General features: G+C 44.5%; 1 protein-coding gene across 1 annotated transcript in view; it reads left to right on the top strand.

Moving 5' to 3' along the window:
- Window positions 1-19,701, top strand: part of pth2ra (parathyroid hormone 2 receptor a) — a 408,052-nt gene that overhangs the window by 197,839 nt on the left and 190,512 nt on the right. Inside the window, exons 3-5 of the mRNA XM_034186779.1 lie at window positions 1,560-1,670; window positions 12,398-12,519; window positions 16,769-16,866. Coding sequence (XP_034042670.1) covers window positions 1,560-1,670; window positions 12,398-12,519; window positions 16,769-16,866 — 331 coding nt within the window. The remainder of the gene's footprint in view (window positions 1-1,559; window positions 1,671-12,397; window positions 12,520-16,768; window positions 16,867-19,701) is intronic.

Raw genomic sequence — 19,701 nt, 5'->3', positions numbered from 1 at the left:
ATTCTGAACCAGTTGGAGAGCCCTACTGCTGGACTGCTGTAAACCAGAAAATAGAATATTGCAGTAGTCCAGTTTAGAAGAGATAAATGCATGGATCAGGGTCTCAGCATCAGCCATAGACAGGATGGGATGAATCTTCGCTATATTTCGCAGGTGGAAGAAAGCAGTCCTCGTAATATTTCTAATGTGGATGTCAAAGGACAATGTAGGATCAAAAATTACCCCAAGATTCCTCACTTTGTCAGTGTGATGTATGACACATGAGCCTAGGCTGAGCGTTAACTGGTCAAATTGATGCCGATGTCTCACTGGACCAAGAACCATTATTTCAGTCTTATCACAGTTTAATAGTAGCAGGTTTCTGGACATCCAACTTCTCACTGATGCAAGGCAATCTTCTTAGGATTTTATGTGGATGAGATTATCAGCAGTTATTGGCATGTATAACTGAGTATCATCAGCATAGCAGTGAAAGGTAATCCCAAGGTAGTGCAATATGTGCTGTGCTTGACCGGTATATGCCCATGCATGGGGTTCCTGTTTTAATAGACAGCTGATGCCAATTAGACACATCTGATGTGGGTGTTACCACATTTGATTATTCAGTCTATGAATATACACTGTTTTTGCCATGTCCTTTGTACAGTTGCCTGAAGAAGACCTTGCGGTCAAAACTTTGTTTTTTTAGTCAATAAAAAGATTTTGGGAGCTTTAAACCAGTGTGCGGATTTTCTCTCTTTTTTCTGTCTGGAATTTCTGGAATTCTCTGTGTGCCAGGCTGTATTACAAGTCAGTGAAAAATCATGTGCAGTGATAAAAGCCATGTCTCTCTAAGACATAATACCCATATGCAAGTCATAATAGATTAGTAGAATAAGGAATGTAGAATTCAATATGATTTTATGTCTTATCGTATTTATAGTGTAGTATATGTCGAAAATACTATCCTGAATCCTATCCTGATAATTCAAAAACCTGGCCATATCTGTAAGTTTCTACAACCAGAAGATTGAAATGGTTAGCTGTTCTTTGGCGGCACTAACTGACCTCATTGTTCTGTTATCATATATGCTGTCTTGGTTGAGAAACCAGATGAGTTCAGAACATCCTGACATAGTTGCATCCCAACAATAATGATCCCAAAACATATTGCCAAGGCAACCTATGGACTTCTCATGGCAAATAAATGGAATATTCTTCACCGGCCCTCAATCCAAAAGAGCCCATCAAAAAAAAAAAATAAATAAAAAACTCATGTATTGAGTTCCTGCTGTCAACCTAACATCCTTATGTCACGCCAAGGCTGCTCCTTTGAGATGTTTAGCTTCATGATCAAATCACTGTTGCCATGTTAATGTCCGTTCAAACACAATATCCTTCACTCTGGAATTTTCAGACAATAGATAGTTCAATATATTAAGTTCACAGAATATCACAATGTTCATTCTGAGAAGGGTTGCCATAAAAAAAGTAACGCAATGAGCATGAATCAAATCAATAAGAAGTGAAAAATGATCAGTAACCAGATGTTTGCTGATTTCCTTTCCTCCTCGCTGCAGATGATGTGTGTCCTCCAGAATGGGATGGTCTTATCTGCTGGCCCAATGGATCTCCAGGTCTAGTTACCAAGGTTCCCTGTCCTGCGTACATCTATGACTTCAATCACAAAGGTTTCCGTTTGACTTTTTTTAAATAATTTATTTAGTTGCAAATGTTGATGATTTTACAGTGGAAAATTTGTAAGGAACTTGTATCATACAGATATGCATAGGCTGCTTAGGCTCTTCAACTGATGTAATGTAAGTTTCAACTGACTGTATACTGTGTTTTTAGTTTATAGAATCGAAAACATTTAAAATATATTTTCATTTGGGCTGTGGGTATTGATTCAAAAGTGCCGCAATAGCTTCAAAACATACAAAATTGGTAAGTGAGCAAATATTTGAGTGATACCTGTTGTGAAAGTGTAGGAACATGGACCCACAACAGGGGGCGTAAATGAACGGGCAATGGAAAAGCCAAAAAGTAACAATTTAATGTTGTAAAGTGTGCACAACGGAATACAGACAATAACAAGTTTGGAACTACAGTCAATTACACGTTGAGTGACGTGTGGGCAGGCTTGAGGATAGGAGACGCCCGTCCAGAACTGAGCCGGATCCCACACGGCCCTCACCGCCAACGGATCTGAAGAACACCGGAGCCGCCAAGTCCTGGGTCCCCAGGTGGCCACCGTCTCCAGCTGTCAGACCTGGCACTGCTGGCAGAGAACAAAAACAGCACAGATGAGTGTGAGTACGCACACTCAGTAATCCCACAGTCTGTGTTCCTTTGGGAGGGAGCACCTCCACCTCCAATCACACACACGTGCAGCTCCTGTCTAACCACTTATCTGGTTGGGGTGTGAAGTGAAGCCGTCGCTGATCACACCAAACGCCAATTCCACAGATAAGGCAACACTTACAGGAAAACGGCTGCAAAGAAGTTCAGACTATAAGTCTGTGTTAAGTTCAGACACAGCAGAGAATATTACCTCTAAGGTAGCTGATTTCTCGGCGGGGAGGTGGAGTGGCAGTCCAGCCTTTATGGTGATGGTGATGTGATGTGGATGAGTGACAGCTGGTGCTGATGACGAGTGACAGCTGTCACTCCCGGTTGCTATGACGCCCTCTCGTGCTTGAAGCCCGCACTTCAAGCAGGGCGCCATCTGGTGGTGGTGGGCCAGCAGTACCTCCTCTTCAGCGGCCCACATAACAGGACCCCCCCCTCAATGGGCGCCTCCTGGCGCCCGACCAGGCTTGTCCGGGTGTCGCCAGTAGAAGTCGGCCAGGAGGGCCGGGTCCAGGATGAAGCTCCTCTTCACCCAGGAGCGTTCTTCGGGTCCATACCCCTCCCAGTCCACCAAATACTGGAACCCCCGGCCCTTCTGACGGACATCCAGGAGCCGGCGCACGGTCCAAGCCGGCTCCCCGTCGATGATCCGGGCAGGAGGCGGCGCCGGTCCGGGGGTACAGAGTGGTGAAACGTGGTGAGGTTTGATGCGTGACACATGGAAAACCGGGTGAATCCGCAGCGAAGCTGGCAGCTTCAGCTTCACTGCGGCTGGACTGAGGACTTTGAGTATGGTGAAAGGTCCAATGTATCTGTCCTTCAACTTCTGGGATTCCACTTGCAGGGGAATGTCTTTCATGGAAAGCCAAACCTCCTGCCCAGGCTGATACGTAGGGGCCGGGGCACGCCGGCGGTCTACATGGTTCTTGGCCCTCGTCCGGGCTTTGAGCAGGGCAGAGCGGGCGGTACGCCACACCCGACAGCACCTCCTCAGATGGGCCTGGACCGAGGGCACCCCGACCTCTCCCTCCACTAGCGGGAACAATGGGGGCTGGTACCCCAAACACACCTCAAACGGGGAGAGGCTGGTAGCAGATGATACTTAGCTGTTGTGAGCGTACTCGATCCAGGCCAAATGGTTGCTCCAGGCCGTCGGGTACGCGGAGGTTACGCAGCGGAGGGCCTGCTCCAATTCCTGGTTCGCCTGCTCTGCCTGTCCGTTCGTCTGAGGATGGTACCCAGACGAGAGACTCACGCTGGCCCCCAGTTCCCTGCAGAAACTCCTCCAGACCTGAGAGGAGAACTGAGGACCACGGTCTGAGACGATATCTGATGGAATCCCATGCAGATGCACGACGTGGTGGACCAGGAGGTCTGCAGTCTCCTGGGCCGTCGGGAGCTTTGGGAGGGCCACGAAGTGACCAGCGGGCTTGCCTGGGGTTCAGACGCCTGGCGGTCTGAATGTACTCCAGGTTCTGATGGTCCGTGAAAACCGTAAATGGTACTGATGCTCCCTCCAACAGGTGTCTCCACTCCTCCAGAGCCTCTTTCACCGCTAGAAGTTCCCGATTGCCGACGTAATAGTTCCTTTCAGCCGGGGTCAACCTGCGGGAAAAGTAGGCACATGGATGGAGAACCTTGTTGGACTCCCCGCTCTGGGATAGCACGGCTCCTATCCCTGAGTCAGAGGTGTCCACTTCAACTATAAACTGGCGATTGGGATGAGGCTGCACCAGAACTGGTGCAGTCGAGAACCGGCGTTTCAACTCCCTAAACGCGGCTTTGCACCGATCCGACCAGGTGAAGGGGACTTTTGTGGAGGTCAGGGCTGTCAGGGGGCTAACTACCTGACTGTAGCCCTTGATGAACCTCCGGTAGAAATTTGCAAAACCGAGGAACTGTTGCAGTTTCCTACGGTTTGTTGGTTGGGGCCAGTCTCTCACCGCTGCAACCTTAGCTGGATCAGGGGCGACGGAGTTGGAGGAGATTATGAACCCCAGGAAGGACAAAGAAGTGCGGTGGAACTCGCACTTCTCGCCCTTCACAAACAGCCGGTTCTCCAACAACCACTGCAGGACCTGACGTACATGCTTGACATGGGTCTCAGGATCCGGACAAAAGATGAGTATATTGTCTAGATATACGAAGACAAACCGATGCAGGAAGTCCCGCAAGACGTCATTAACCAATGCTTGGAACGTCGCGGGCGCATTGGTGAGGCCGAACGGCATGACCAGGTACTCAAAGTGACCTAACGGGGTGTTAAATGCCGTCTTCCACTCGTCTCCCTCCCGGATCCGAACCCGGTGATAAGCATTCCTGAGATCCAGTTTAGTGAAAATTTGGGCTCCATGCAAGGGCGTGAACACTGAATCCAACAGAGGTAACGGGTATCGATTGCGAACCGTGATCTCGTTCAGCCCTCTGTAATCAATGCATGGACGGAGTCCGCCATCCTTCTTGCCCACAAAAAAGAAACCAGCACCCATCAGGGAGGTGGAGTTCCGGATCAACCCGGCAGCTAATGAGTCCCAGATGTAGGTCTCCATTGATTCGCGTTCCGGACGTGAGAGGTTGTACAGCCTGCTGGACGGGTACTCAGCGCCCGGTATCAAATCAATGGCACAATCGTACGGACGGTGCGGGGGCAGCGTGAGTGCCAGATCCTTGCTGAAGACGTCAGCAAGGTCATGGTACTCGGCTGGCACAGCCGCCAGATTGGGGGGGACTAAAACCTCCTCCTTAGCTGTCACACCGGGTGGAACCAAGGATCCTAAACACTCCCGGTGGCATGTTTCGCTCCACTGAACCACAACCCCAGACGGCCAGTCAATCCGGGGATTGTGTTTTAACACCCATGGAAAACCCAAAATCACTCGGGAGGTAGAAGGTGCTACATAAAACACAATCTCCTCCCTGTGATTTCCAGACGCAACCAATGTCACTGGCTGTGTCTGGTGTGTGATTAGTGGAAGAAGGGTGCCATCTAGTGCCCGCACCGACAATGGTGACGGTAAGGCCACTAGAGGGAGCCCAACCTCCTTTGCCCATCTGCTATCCAGCAGATTCCCCTCCAACACCGTGTCCACCAGTGCTGGGGTGTGAAGGGTTAGATCCCCACTCAGGATCGTGACTGGGATGCGTGCAGATTTTCAGGGTCTCCCCGCGTGGGTATTGTGACCCACCCTTAGCCCAGTCTCTAGGGACGAGTGCTGCTGTATTGACCGTTTGGGGCATTTTTTTTGTGTGTGCTCGGTTGAGCTGCAGAGAAAACACTCCCCACTGACCAGCCTCCTTTGTCTCTGATCTGATCGCCTTTTGGCCCTGCTCGTCTCTCTAACAACGTCAGCAGGGGGAGCTGTCGTCATGTGGACTGCCCTGGCTGTGGAGCGTGGGGAAGACGGCTCCCTTTCAGACCCGGGAGGAAGAAGGATGGCTTGTGCCTGACCACGCCCTTCGTCTCGCTCCCGTCGGTGTTCTGTTAATCGGTTGTCTAACCGTATAACCAGGTCGATAAGCCCGTCTAAATCCCGCGGCTTGTCCTTCGCCACCAGGTGCTCCTTAAGGACCAGAGACAGTCCGTTTACGAAGGCGGCACGGAGCGCAACAGCATTCCAGCCGGCTCGCGCTGCGGCGATGCGGAAGTCGACTGCATACTTCGCTGTGCTCCGACACCCCTGTCCTATCGAAGCAGCACGCTTGAAGTGGTCTCGCCTCTATGAGGGTGGTCGAACACCTGTCGGAACTCCCTCACAAACCCAGCATATGTCGTTAGGAGCCGTGAATTCTGCTCCCAGAGCGCCGTAGCCCAGGCGCGTGCCTCTCCTCGAAGCAAATTTATAATGTAAGCCAATCCGGCTAGCGTCTGACGCATACATGACGGGACGCTGTGAAAAGACGAGCGAGCACTGCATCAAGAAGTCCGCGCACGTCTCGACACAGCCTCCGTACGGCTCCGGAGGGCTTATGTATGCTTCAGGGGAAGGTGGGGGGGGGTTCGTTGAATGACCAGTGGAATGTCTGTTTCTGGCATTCGGTCAGCAGGAGGAGGCGCTGCAGCAGCGCCCTGAGCATGCGCTTCCACCTGGGCGGTGAGAGCCTCCATCCTTCGATTGAGAACAATGCTCTGGTCGGTAACTAAGTCCAACCGAGCAGTAAAAGCGGTTAAGATGTGCTGCAGCTCACCTAACACGCCTCCTGCTGGCGCCTGTGCACCTCGCTGTTCCATTGGCTGTTCAAGCGATGGTTGACACCCCTCGGGATCCATGATGCTGGCCGAGAAATCCTGTTGTGAAAGTGTAGGAACACGGACCCACAACAGGGGGCGTAAATGAACGGCAATGGAAAAGCCAAACAGTAACAATTTAATGTTGTAAATTGTGCACAATGGAATACAGACAATAACAAGTTTGGAACTACAGTCAATTACACGTTGAGTGACATGTGGGCAGGCTTGAGGATAGGAGACGCCCGTCCAGAACCGAGCCGGATCCCACACGGCCCTCACCGCCAACGGATCTGAAGTACACCAGAGCTGCCAAGTCCTGGGTCCCCAGGTGGCCACCGTCTCCAACTGTCAGACCTGGCACTGCTGGCAGACAACAAAAACAGCACAGATGAGTGTGAGTACGCACACTCAGTAATCCCACAGTCTGTGTTCCTTTGGGAGGGAGCACCTCCACCTCCAATCACACACATGTGCAGCTCCTGTCTAACCACTTATCTGGTTGGGGTGTGAAGCGAAGCCATCGCTGATCACACCAAACGCCAATCCCACAGATAAGGCAACACTTACAGGAAAACGGCTGCAAAGAAGTTCGGACTATAAGTCAGTGTTAAGTTCAGACACAGCAGAGAATATTACCTCTAAGGTAGCTGATTTCTCGGCGGGAAGGTGGAGTGGCAGTCCGGCCTTTATGGTGATGGTGATGTGATGTGGATGAGTGACAGCTGGTGCTGATGACGAGTGACAGCTGTCACTCCCGGTTGCTATGACGCCCTCTCGTGCTTGAAGCCCGCACTTCAAGCAGGGCGCCATCTGGTGGTGGTGGGCCAGCAGTACCTCCTCTTCAGTGGCCCACATAACAATACCACTTCCCCAAAACGTGCAATTCTGCAATTTTGTGATGTTTAAAAAAAAGTTGAATTGGCCATTTTTGCATTTTTTTTTTAATCATGTTAGACCCAACACCATCATACAGTCATTTTCTATACTTCAATTTGGGGACACAGATTTCGGGGGGTGCTACTCCAGCAGTCACAAGGCAGAAGCCAGGGAGCACAGGGCATCAGTCTATCACAGAGCCACATGTACCGTAGACAGACAAACTCATTCACAACTGCACCTACACTCAATTTAAAGTTTCTAGTTCACCTAACTGTCGGTTCCCTCCAGACCACCCAGAGGGAACTCATGCAAACACAGGGAGAACATGCAAATGCACAAAGACAGGACCAGTAGACCTGTTTAAAATGTCAAATATTACAAAATCTTTAGGGCCACATGTTGTTCTTGTTCCACTAATAAAATAAAAGATCTGTGCCAAATTTTATTGTAATCAGACATTGTTTAGGGGTCCCCGACAAAGCAACAATTTTACCCTAACAAGCAAAAGGGGGGAGACGACTTAAAGTAATGTTCTCCTCTGGGAGGGCCATTAGAAGCCATCATATGTACCTGTAAAAGAAAAATAATGGCATCAGAGTCTTCTCCCATTCGGGTGACATTGCCTTGCCAGCAGAGGGAGAGGAAAATGTGTCACTCTGGGGGAAATCTAAATCTTATCTGATTCAGTTCAAATTTGGTCTGCACCTATAAAACCCCAAAGTGGAACAAAAACAACAAGTCTCTCACAATTTATATTTTTTCACTATATATAACATGAACAGCTCTAAGGATCAGACAGGAGGAAAAGTGCCATGGTATCTATTTCAGGCCAGATCAGACACTTACAGCAAACTGACAACATTTTTTTCCCTATATGGCATATTAGAAAACTAGCCATCCGACCAACTTTTACTGCTGGGCTCCTTCAAACGATCACTAACTTTACTGCCATTATTGGGTAGCTTGACCACTGTGATCCCTGCATTATTTTCTTTAAATCAATTAAAATGTGGTAAAATAATTAATCAGAATCAGAATGCCTTTTATTGTCATCATACATTGGTACGAGATTAGGGCCATCCAGTTGCAGTGCAATAAAATACAATAAAAATAAAATAGTGCAAAAAAAAAAAAAAGATAAAATAGTGCAAGAATATATATAAAAAACAAGATATAGAGAACAATTCAACAATGTAAGGAAAAATATATATACAATTGATACTAATGCAAGGTGTGGCTTAGTATATAAATATATTGCACAGAAATGTATATTGTCCATGGGTGATTGGGTTATTGCACTTGGTTAAGATTGCACAAGGAGGATCAGTGCATGCTAGAGTTCAATGTGGTTATGGCTTTGGGCAAGAAACTGTTTTCTAACAGTTACAAGATTTTTACAAAGCTGTACAAAAGTGAAGAAACAGAAAACAGGAAATCAAAACAACATAACATAATAACAAAAGAATATGTATTTGATGAGAAGTCCATGCAGGCAGTTATGCTACAGGCAGGGGTCATCCAGCAGTCCTCATGCCATCAGTAGGTCTGTTCCCGTGGCAATGTCCATTTCAAATGAAGACTGCAGTGTGCAGTCTGTCAGTCCGGAATCCTGTGTTCAGTAGCCATCCTGCTAGCCGTACCTCGAACAGAGAGAAAAAGAGCAGAATCAGTCTCCCGGAAAAACTACACCTAAGGTATAATTCATCAGCAGTAAATCAACCAGAAAACAGAGAAAACACTAAGGTGCTCACCAGCCACTAGCCCTAAGCTTCACTAACAGACCCAGAATTTAGATAACGTTGAGGCCGAGACCTGTTCCGTTACTAATAAAATAAATTTAAAAGGATGCGGAAGCATGGTGCCATGCTATGCTGGTACGCTAGCCGTACGAAAGGGAGAATAAATGCATCTTAAGTCTGGACTTGTATGTCTCTCGAGAATCAGACTGTTTTATATCCACAGGAAGATCATTCCACAAAACAGGTGCACAATAAGAGTAGGCTTTGTGGCCCGCAGACTTTGTATTCACCTTAGGGATACAAAGCAGTCCTGCGCCCTGAGAATGCAGAGCCCGGGACGGTACATAGGATTTAATTAGGTCAGCTAAGTAGGGAGCTGCTAGTCTGCGAATAAATTTACAAGTTAATAGCTTCCTGTCTCACAGAGACAGAATTTCTTCTCTACAAGAATTTCTTCTCTACAAGAGTCAAGACAGAAGTCAGACCACCAGAGCAAGAATTTTAGCTGAGGAAGCGTCTGCGATTTGAAGCGAAACGTCCTCGCGTCAAGCAACCCAGTCCAGTCGAAGATTCAAGCTTCTCTACTATGGAAACCACCTGGACAACTGAGAGCCTACACAGAAACATTGCAACCATCTGTACAGGAATATCAGACCTCAGTGTGTTTTGCATGGACCTCTCTAATGCTTGGTCTATACTTGCACCTTGGTCAGATATTTTCCAGTACAGACCTCACACTCAGTTAACTCTCTGGAGTCTTGGTTTTGCCTTCATAATTTACCTTGAAAAACTGTTTACTTTGCCTTGTTTGGTGTCATTTTTTCAGCACAACCTCACCTGTGTGACTTTACTGTTTTCTTTCATTCTGACATACTGCATTAAAACAGTGATCCTAAATTCACCCCCAAATTAAAATTTGAATCAGAAAAAAGTTTTTGTTAGTGTGAAAACCAGAAAAATGTTTCACAAACCATTTTTATAACTCAAATGCAAATATTAATTGTAAATTTCAAAAATATATGTAAAAATGTAGAATAAACAAAGTTATATACAACAATTCACATTTAAATGCAGGAAATGCTTCACGTATTTTTTTGTGGCTATTTACATGCAATAAGATGCAACACAAATGATATTTGTGCCACTGAGAAAAACAATTCCTGTCCAATGTTCCTGTCCAATGCACATCAGAAACCCACAAATTTGTAGATATTCCACCTCGATACCCATGTGTATTTCTCCCTAATTCTTTGTTTTGTAGCATTTTTATTGGTGTTGGTACAGACTGTCCTGACTATGTTAGTGGCCAAAAAAAAAACAAAAACAAATCAATAGAAAAAGGTGTTTATGACTTGGGGGGGGGGGGGTGTACCTGAAGTCCTGTGTTCTCTGTGCCTGGAGCCTGCTCTGTGTTCCAGGACTCTGCGCTGGGGCAGAGTTCTGCAGCACTAGGTCCTGGAGAAAATGGAAAGAGACGCGCATGGTCCGATCCACTGGGCAGATCTGTGCTCACAGATCGGTGAATCCGCCTGCTGCCGTTCATCCAGACCAGAACAATAAATCCATTTCATCATCAGACTTTGATGACTCGCTCCGCACTTCGATCATCTTCATCCAGTTCAAAAAAGAGACTTGATGCGTTGTTCCAAGATGCCTGATTATTTTGACACACTAAATAAATAAAATAACTACACCAAACACTAACCACACACGCTAGAACACTCCACCACACACACTAAAACACACTCCAAGCATGGTAAAAATAACTTTCAAAACTGATTGTCATCTGCTTTTCGCTCCGCATGAAACCTTAATTTCATTTCACTCAGCAACCAAATTACGTGGATTGGGGATCATTGATTATTAGGTAATATATTTTACACCAGTGATAAAGAAAAATTTGTGTATTTTTTTTACTTGTTTTTTGTCGCAGACACAGAGTGATGGAAGAAAATCGCATTCACAAAACGCGCGTGCGCACACACTCACACACACACGTGGGGTCTGTGGGTTGTCATCAAACCCACGTGGAGCTGGTGATTGTGATTGGTTAGCTCCTGAGTTTTCCACCAATGGTAACACCCCTCTCTCCTGCTGAAGATGAGAGAGTATTTTTCTTCCCACCCCTCTCTCTCCTGCAGCTGAATGAGGAAAAGTCATTTTTGCTCCGGGTGTCTGTAAAATGTGCAGCAAATATGAGAATATTATCCCCCCCAACAAAAATTTGCATAAATTATTAATCATAATTCAAGTTATACTTGCCCTATTAACAAAATTTAAATAGTGGTGTGAAGGTTGAATTCCACACGTTCAACATGCATTCAAACAGACAGAGTGGAGCAGACTGTGTGCTATTCCGCTTAATTAGGTCATGTGACTTTTGACGTGGAGGCACGTCGATCAACTCCAGAGGGTTAATAATCCTTTAATATTCAATAAAATCAAACATACACATTGACTTGAGAGGTGACTTTCTCCAACGGCACTTCTCATGTTGCAGCTGTGACAGTGTTACACTAAACCACGGGTGGCCAAGTTCGGTCCTCGAGAGCCACCTTCCTGACACTCTTAGTTATCTCCCTGCTCAAACACACCTGAATTCAATGAAAGGCTCATTAAAAGTCTGCTAACGAGTCTGCACTAAACTTTTGTTTGAGTGGTTGCGATGGTGAATCCCAGGTTTGGAGCTCCATTAATGCTGCCTTTTGTGCATACGCTTAAATTAGAGTGAACCCACTTTGAGTTAATTTCATAGGTGTCAACATAACTCCAGAAAGGGCAAAGAGGGTGCAAGTTTCTTTGTAACCACCAACTCCACCAGGTGAGTTCACTGATTACAGTAGATGCAGACGGGATGAGTTCATCAATGAAATCACCTGGTGGAGTTAGTGGTTACAAAGAACCTGCACCTTCTTTGCCCTTTCTGGAGTCAGGTTGGCACCTATGCCAGTGTTAAATTAACACTGACAGTGAACATATGGTCTCACTCTGACTAGAGTAGGACCATATGTACAGTGGCAGTGTTAATTCAACACTGTCAGTCTTAGTTTTACACTGGTGATTTTACTCTGTAGCAGCTGTTTTGGAACTGAGAAGCGCTGTGGTAAACTGAGGCTGATATTAGAGGTGTTGTTTTGTCACATTTTGTGGAAACATTTAGGTCAACAGTGTCTCCAGGTGCATGGACTAAATGAAATACTGAGATGATATGTGGTTACAGGACATGCTTATCGGAAGTGTGATATCAATGGTTCTTGGGTATATGTGGACCACTGGAACAAAACATGGACTAACTACACAGAGTGCCTTCACTTCCTGCAGCCCATTGATGACGAAGGCAGAGTGAGTACCGCTTTTAAATATTTAAGCAGCAGCATAATTCAGGATTATGACTATGGGTGAACATGAACACAGATCATAACCCAGCAGCAAAGCCGAAAATCTCTCAGGTCTGTCGATGTGTGAGCCGACTGGTTACTGCCTCCGATGTACTTCAAGAGGCGAAGTCAGATGAACATTATAGGTAACCTTGTGTCGGACTGAACAATTTGTTGAATGAGTTGCATGAGGGCTCTTGTGCTGCTTAGTCTGGTGCCACCGTGATTCACAAAAGCAGCAGAAAATTAATGAAAGAGTTGCGTGAGGGCTATTACAGTTTATCCTCAAACGTCTACACACAATACGTCATAATGACAATGTGGAAAAAGTTTTTTTTTTTTGGCAAATTTATTACAAATAAAAACCCTAAGAAATCACATGTACGCAAGTATTCACAGCCTTTGCTATGATGCTCAAAATTGAGTTCAGGGGTGATGATCATCCTTGAGATGTTTCTCCAGTTTAATTGGAGTCCACTTGGGGTAAATTTAGTTGATTGGACATGATTTGGAAAGGCACAGACCTGTCTACATATACGGTCCCACAGTTTAATTTTTAATCAATTAAATAAATATCTTAAAGCTTTTTTCCACATTGTCATTATGGGGTATTGTATGTTAAATTTTGAGCAAAAAATGAATTTAATCTATTCTGGAATAAGGCTGTAACATAACAAAATGTGGAAAAAGTGAAATGTTGTGAAAACTTTCCGGATGCGCTGTATATTTACTGAGAAAAATAGTGACATGTTCAATACTTATTTTACCCGCTGGGTGTGTGATATTTAAGACGTTCTGTCAAACAGAACAGGCACTGTGCCGAAGCCTTTCATTCTCTAGTTTGTCAGGATTTGTCATTTGTTGTTGAAAACTTTACAATGAAAGGTTTCTGCATGCAATCTCAGACCTAATCTCTGTCCCCTGCTTTAATTAACTAAATGCACAACATCAGACAAACAGATCTGTCATGTCCTATAGTGCAGGTGATTGTTGTGCCTAATTGATAATTTGGCACAGCGAGAAAACCAAATCAGATTTTGATCAGATGTCAGGAATGATATGTAGTGCACTCTATCATTTTCTGCTTCAAACACCCTTGGCGAGGCCGGGGGGGGGAGGCACTCCAGCTATCCCTGAGATTGTCAAAGAACCCCCATAGCATCCCCCGCCCAAAAAATGTGTTTCAATTAACTTTTTATTTCACTTTATTTAAGTTAGTTATATAATTCAGATCCAGAAAAACAACACTTTATGAATTAAAAAATCAATAGACAAAATATACACGTATGCACGTCATTAACACCAACCAATGGTGCTGCACTCATGTAACATTTGACCCTACCCTCCTCTTCAGCTCGTGCGCAAAGTTTTTGCTGGCTTGATTACAGTGAATACAAGTGCAGAGGTGGATCGTTTAGTTCAGTGGTGTCCAAACTGTTCCAGAAAGGGTTGAGGGGGTGCAGGTTTTCCTTGCAACCACTGCCTCCAGCAAGTGATTTCACTGATGAACTCATCCCATCTGCTCAAAGTGATGCTAATCAGTGAACCAAGGCTAAGTGGTTGAACCAATGAACCAAGGATGGTGCATTGGTTATGTCAGGATGTAACAGTGGGGTGCCAGGAAGGAGGGACCACATGCAGTCTACAGACAGTCATGCACATAGGCTGAATTTAGTGTTAGTGGATTGTGTACATAATGTCACAAGGTTTTTGAAACACTACACATACTGTACAGGTTTTGTTCTAGGTCAGTCATACACAAACTCTTTTTGAAAAAAACAAAGAGATTGAGCCAAAAGCAAAGTGCATAGAACTTAAGATGTTTTCAGGCACTAGGTGGGCATGCCAGTATAATACCATCTGGGCTGACAACAAACTCTCTGAGCAATCCAAGCTACCCTGCATGACATCATTGGACAGTCAAACGCCCAGCAGAAGATGGAGGCGATAGCAGTTAGTACAGCGATGGATGAGAAGTTTGTCTTGCATCTCATACTTTTTGAAGATGTATTTCAAACGACTAAGTTAATGTCAGATCAGTTACAGTCGCTAATTTTGACTTTGGAGCAGCAGATGATCTTGCAGAGTCTGTCATCGTGCCTATCAGAAAAGCGCATGGAGGAAGCACACTGAGGATCTGTGCTCAAAATTAAGACTTTATCCTCAGATTCCATGTAAAAGAAAGTTGGTTCAAACAGCTTGACACCTTGGGGGGTTTGTAAAGGAGGTCCTTTTAGAAAGTGCACATATACTTTGGAAGATAGAAAGATACACTCTTTCTTTCCTATCATAGACAGGCTATTGATGGAGATGAAATGCCGCTTTTCAATGGAGACAATGTTTTGAGAGGAATACCATCTTTGAGACCAAAACACTCTTCATTTCTTGACAAGAAGCGTATCCTGCCCATGGCCTGTCAAAATAGAGTCAGGGAGGAAAACCTGTGTGTACAACCTTAATTCCAATGAAGTTGGAATGTTGTGTAAAATGTAAATAAAAACAGAATACAGTGATTTGCAAATCCTCTTCAACCTATATTCAATTGAATACACCACAAAGACAAGATATTTAATGTTCAAACTGATAAACTTTATTGTTTGTGTGCAAATATTTGCTCATTTTGAAATGGATGCCTGCAATACATTTCAAAAAAGCTGGGACAGTGGTATGTTTACCACTGTGTTACATCACCTTTCCTTCTAACAACACTCAATAAGCATTTGAGAACTGAGCACACTAATTGTTGAAGCTTTGTAGGTGGAATTCTTTCCCATTCTTGCTGTTCAACCATTCGGGGTCTCCGTTGTTGTATTTTGCGCTTCACAATGCGCCACACATTTTCAATGGGTGACAGGTCTGGACCGCAGGCAGGCCAGTCTAGTACCCGCACTCTTTTACTCTGAAGCCACGCTGTTGCAACACGTTCAGAATGTGGCTTAGCATTGTCTTGCTGAAATAAGCAGGGACATCCTTGAAAAAGACGTGGCTTGAATGGCAGCATGTGTTGCTCCAAAACCTGGATATACCTTTCAGCACTGATGGTGCCATCACAGATGTATAAGTTGCCCATGCCATGGGCACTAACACACCCCCATACCATCACAGATGCTGGCTTTTAAACTTTGTGCTGGTAACAATCTGCATGGTCTTTTTCCTCTTTTGTCTGGAGGATGCAACGTCCATGATTTCTAAGAACAATCTGAAATGTGGACGCATCAGACCACAGCACACTTTTTCACTTTGCATCTATCCATTTCAAATGAGCTTGGGCTGAGAGAAGGAGGCGGTATTTCTGGATGTTGTTGATGTATGTCTTTCACTTTGCACGGCAGAGTTTTAAGTTGCACTTGTAGATGTAGCGACGAACTGTGTTAACTGACAATGGTTTTCTGAAGTGTTTCTGAGCCCATGCGGTAAGATGCTTTACATAATGATGTCGGTTTTTTGAGGGATCGAAGGTCACGGGCATGTTCTTTGAGCATTCATCAACTTTCCCAGTCTTTTGTTGCCCCGTCCCAACTTTTTTGAAATGTGTTGCAGGCATCCATTTCAAAATGAGCAAATATTTGCACAAAAACAAAGTCTATCTGTTTGAACATTAAATATCTTGTCTTTGTGGTGTATTCAATTGAATATAGGTTGAAAAGGATTTTCAAATCATTGTATTCTGTCTTTATTTACATTTTGTTGTTTTTGTCTCTTTATGCTCATTTATATTATTGATATAATGTAAACAGTGTTGCCACAATTACTTTGAAAAGTTACTTTATTAGTTACTTTTTACAATTACATTTTACAGTTACTTTATACTGTTACTTCATTCACAGCTGTAGACAACTTGTCCGCAACTGCTGTCAAAGGCTCAGTTGTCCCTTATTTTGATCAAGAGTGTTGCATTGAGATAACATTGTTCATCGACTTTCAGGTCAATATTACATTTTAACACAGACAAACATGCGTGTGCACCTTCAATGATGTGGTTAGCATCCCTACAGCACCTGCAAACAAAATTGTCTGGTGCCCCCTCTACCAAACACAAACACATAGAAATGTTTCTCCTAAAGTGTCAGTAATGTAATGAAGAGACTTCTTGTGATTGTAGTTATCAGAAGGAAGTCATGACTGTATTTTCCTTTATTGCCTGGTTACACTTGCCTTTAATATTTGGATGCTTTCTCTCCACATGTTAATATTTCTTCTTTTTTTTCCCCTAGCAAGACTTTTTTGAGCGGCTGTATGTTATGTATACCATTGGTTATGCTGTGTCCTTCAGCTCTCTGCTCGTGGCCATCCTCATTATTGGATACTTCAGGTAATGGAAGCGTTTGGAATGTTGAAGTATGAGGATTTTGTGTCAAACTATTGTCTACAAATACAAAATCATTTTTCATCAAAAGTGTTACATTTGGAAGTTTTCTTCTGTTGAAATCTGTGATGTTTGTACATTATTTATATTTCTGAGCTTGCAGAATACTTGTTATCATATTTTGGTGGAACAGTGATTTGCACTCTTGAGTCACAGCAAGAAGGTGCTGGGTTCAAGTTCACCCATGCCCATTTGCCTTGTAGAATTGGAGTTGTTTCAGGAAGGGCAACCAATGTAAAAATAAAACAAAATAAAATAATATCAAGATGTGGATCCATAGAGGATTCCCTGTGGTGAGTGGGAGCAGCCAAAAGGCAGAGATGTTGAGAAGTCCTGTAAAGTGCTGTTATTAGTTTATAAAATTGTTCATGGATTTGCACCTCCCTATCTGGCTGACCTGGTAAACTCCTATGTACCAGCTCAGGCCCTGTGTTCTCAGGGTGCATGACTTCTGTGTGTTCCCAGGGTGAATAAAAAGTCTGCCGGTCACAGAGCTTTCTCCTACCGTGCCCCAGCTCTGTGGAACAATCTCCTGGCACACATTCGGCAGTCTGATACTGTGGAGATTTTTAAGTCACGTTTAAAGACTCATTTGTTTTCCTTGTTTTATCATTAGTTTTATGATGTGTTTTTATTCTTGTCTTCTTTTATGGTCGTCTTTTTATTGTGTTTTAAATTTTTTATTCAGTTTTTTTTTGTTGTTGTTTTATGTTGTGTGAAGCACCTTGAGACAATTTCATCGTGAATTGGCGCTATATAAATTAATAAATTTGAAATTTTGAAATTTGAAGTCATTTTTTTGTATGTCCAAGTCAAGTCTCAAGTCTTTGAACTTGAGTCCAAATTGGGTCTCAAGCCTATGAAGGGCGAGCTCAGGTCCAATTCTCAAGTCTTTCAACATGAGCCCAAGTCCAGTCTGAATTCTCTGGTTATTTAGTCTGTCCCAAACACTGCATTGTTGAATCTTATTCAGATTCTGAATTCAAAGCTGTGCAATCGTGTGTCCACCTAGGGGTGTGTGGAGGTATGCAGTTAAACTTTGTAAAAAGTGAAGGGAAATGGTGCAATCTGACATGTACAGTTGTATGTAAAAGTTTGCGCACCCCTGATAATTTCCATGATTTTCCTTTATAAATCATTGATTGTTTGGATCAGCAATTTCAGTTAAATATATCATATAGCAGACAAACAGTGATATTTGAGAAGTGAAATGAAGTTTATAGGGTTTACAGAAAATGTAAATGTAGAGCAGATATTGGTCTACTACAGGCAGATTCATGGCTGTGCAATGGAGTCTCCGGTATCCCCCATTGTGGCCAATCTGTACATGGAGCGAGTGGAGAAGACAGCCTTGACATCTTTCACGGGCATCTCTCCCAGTCACTGGTTCAGATATGTTGATGACACATGGGTTACAATCAAGCAACAGGAAGTTGAGGACTTTACAGAACACATCAACTTGGTGGACGCCAATATCACGTTCACACGTGAGGATGCCAGAAACAACCATTTAGCCTTCTTGGACTGTGATGTTACAATTGGAGAGAACAGGCAGCTCCAGACAGGGGTTTACAGAAAACCAACTCACACTGACCAGTATCTGCTCTTTGGCTCAAACCACCCCCTTGAACACAAGCTCGGGATGATCAGGACGCTTCAACACAGAGCCCTACAGGTGCCCACAACTGCAGAGGGAAGGGCTAAAGAACAACAACTTGTCCGGAAAGCTCTCACAGTATGTGGGTACCCACAATGGTCCCTGGACAAAGTGCAGAAGTCCCAGAGAACAAAGAGACCAGATAGACAGGAGATGGAGACAAGAAGAAGAGGAGTGTCTCTCCGTTATTTAGCAGGAGTAGGGGAAAAACTACAGAGGATCTTCAGACAGCACAAAATCCCAGTTTACTTTAAACTGGTTAACACCTTGAGACAGATATTAGTTCACCCTAAGGACAGGATCCCTAGTTACAAACAGAGCAATGTAGTGTATTCTATCAGATGTCAGGAAAACTGTAACGAACACTACATAGGTGAGACTAAGCAACCTTTACACAAAAGGCTATACCAGCACCGCAGAGAGGGCGCCAGTGGACCTCAGTCTGCAGTTCATCTCCACCTTAAAGACACTAACCACACGTTTGAGGACAAGGAAGTTAAAATATTAGCCAGAGAGAAGAAATGGTTTGAGAGAGGGGTCAAGGAGGCATTCTTTGTGAAACGTTTGAAACCCAGCCCTAACCGGGGAGGGGGTCTGAGACACGCTTTATCCCCTGTTTACAATGGGGTACTCAGGTCAAAGCAGTTTCAGTCTTTTGTTCATGGTAATGAGTCATTCACGTCAATTCAATCAATCAAATTTTTTTTATATAGCGCCAAATCACAACAAACAGTTGCCCCAAGGCGCCTTATATTGTAAGGCAAGGCCATACAATAATTATGTAAAACCCCAATGGTCAAAACGACCCCCTGTGAGCAAGCACTTGGCTACAGTGGGAAGGAAAAACTCCCTTTTAACAGGAAGAAACCTCCAGCAGAACCAGGCTCAGGGAGGGGCAGTCTTCTGCTGGGACTGGATGGGGCTGAGGGAGAGAACCAGGAAAAAGACATGCTGTGCAGGGGAGCAGAGATCGATCACTAATGATTAAATGCAGAGTGGTGCATACAGAGCAAAAAGAGAAAGAAACAGTGCATCATAGGAACCCCCCAGCAGTCTACGTCTATAGCAGCATAACTAAGGGATGGTTCAGGGTCACCTGATCCAGCCATAACTATAAGCTTTAG

This window comes from Thalassophryne amazonica, chromosome 14 (assembly GCF_902500255.1).
Source record: "Thalassophryne amazonica chromosome 14, fThaAma1.1, whole genome shotgun sequence".
Taxonomy (NCBI): domain Eukaryota; kingdom Metazoa; phylum Chordata; class Actinopteri; order Batrachoidiformes; family Batrachoididae; genus Thalassophryne; species Thalassophryne amazonica.
The sequence above is the reverse complement of the archived record's forward strand: the minus strand, read 5'-3'. Positions and strand labels throughout refer to the sequence as shown.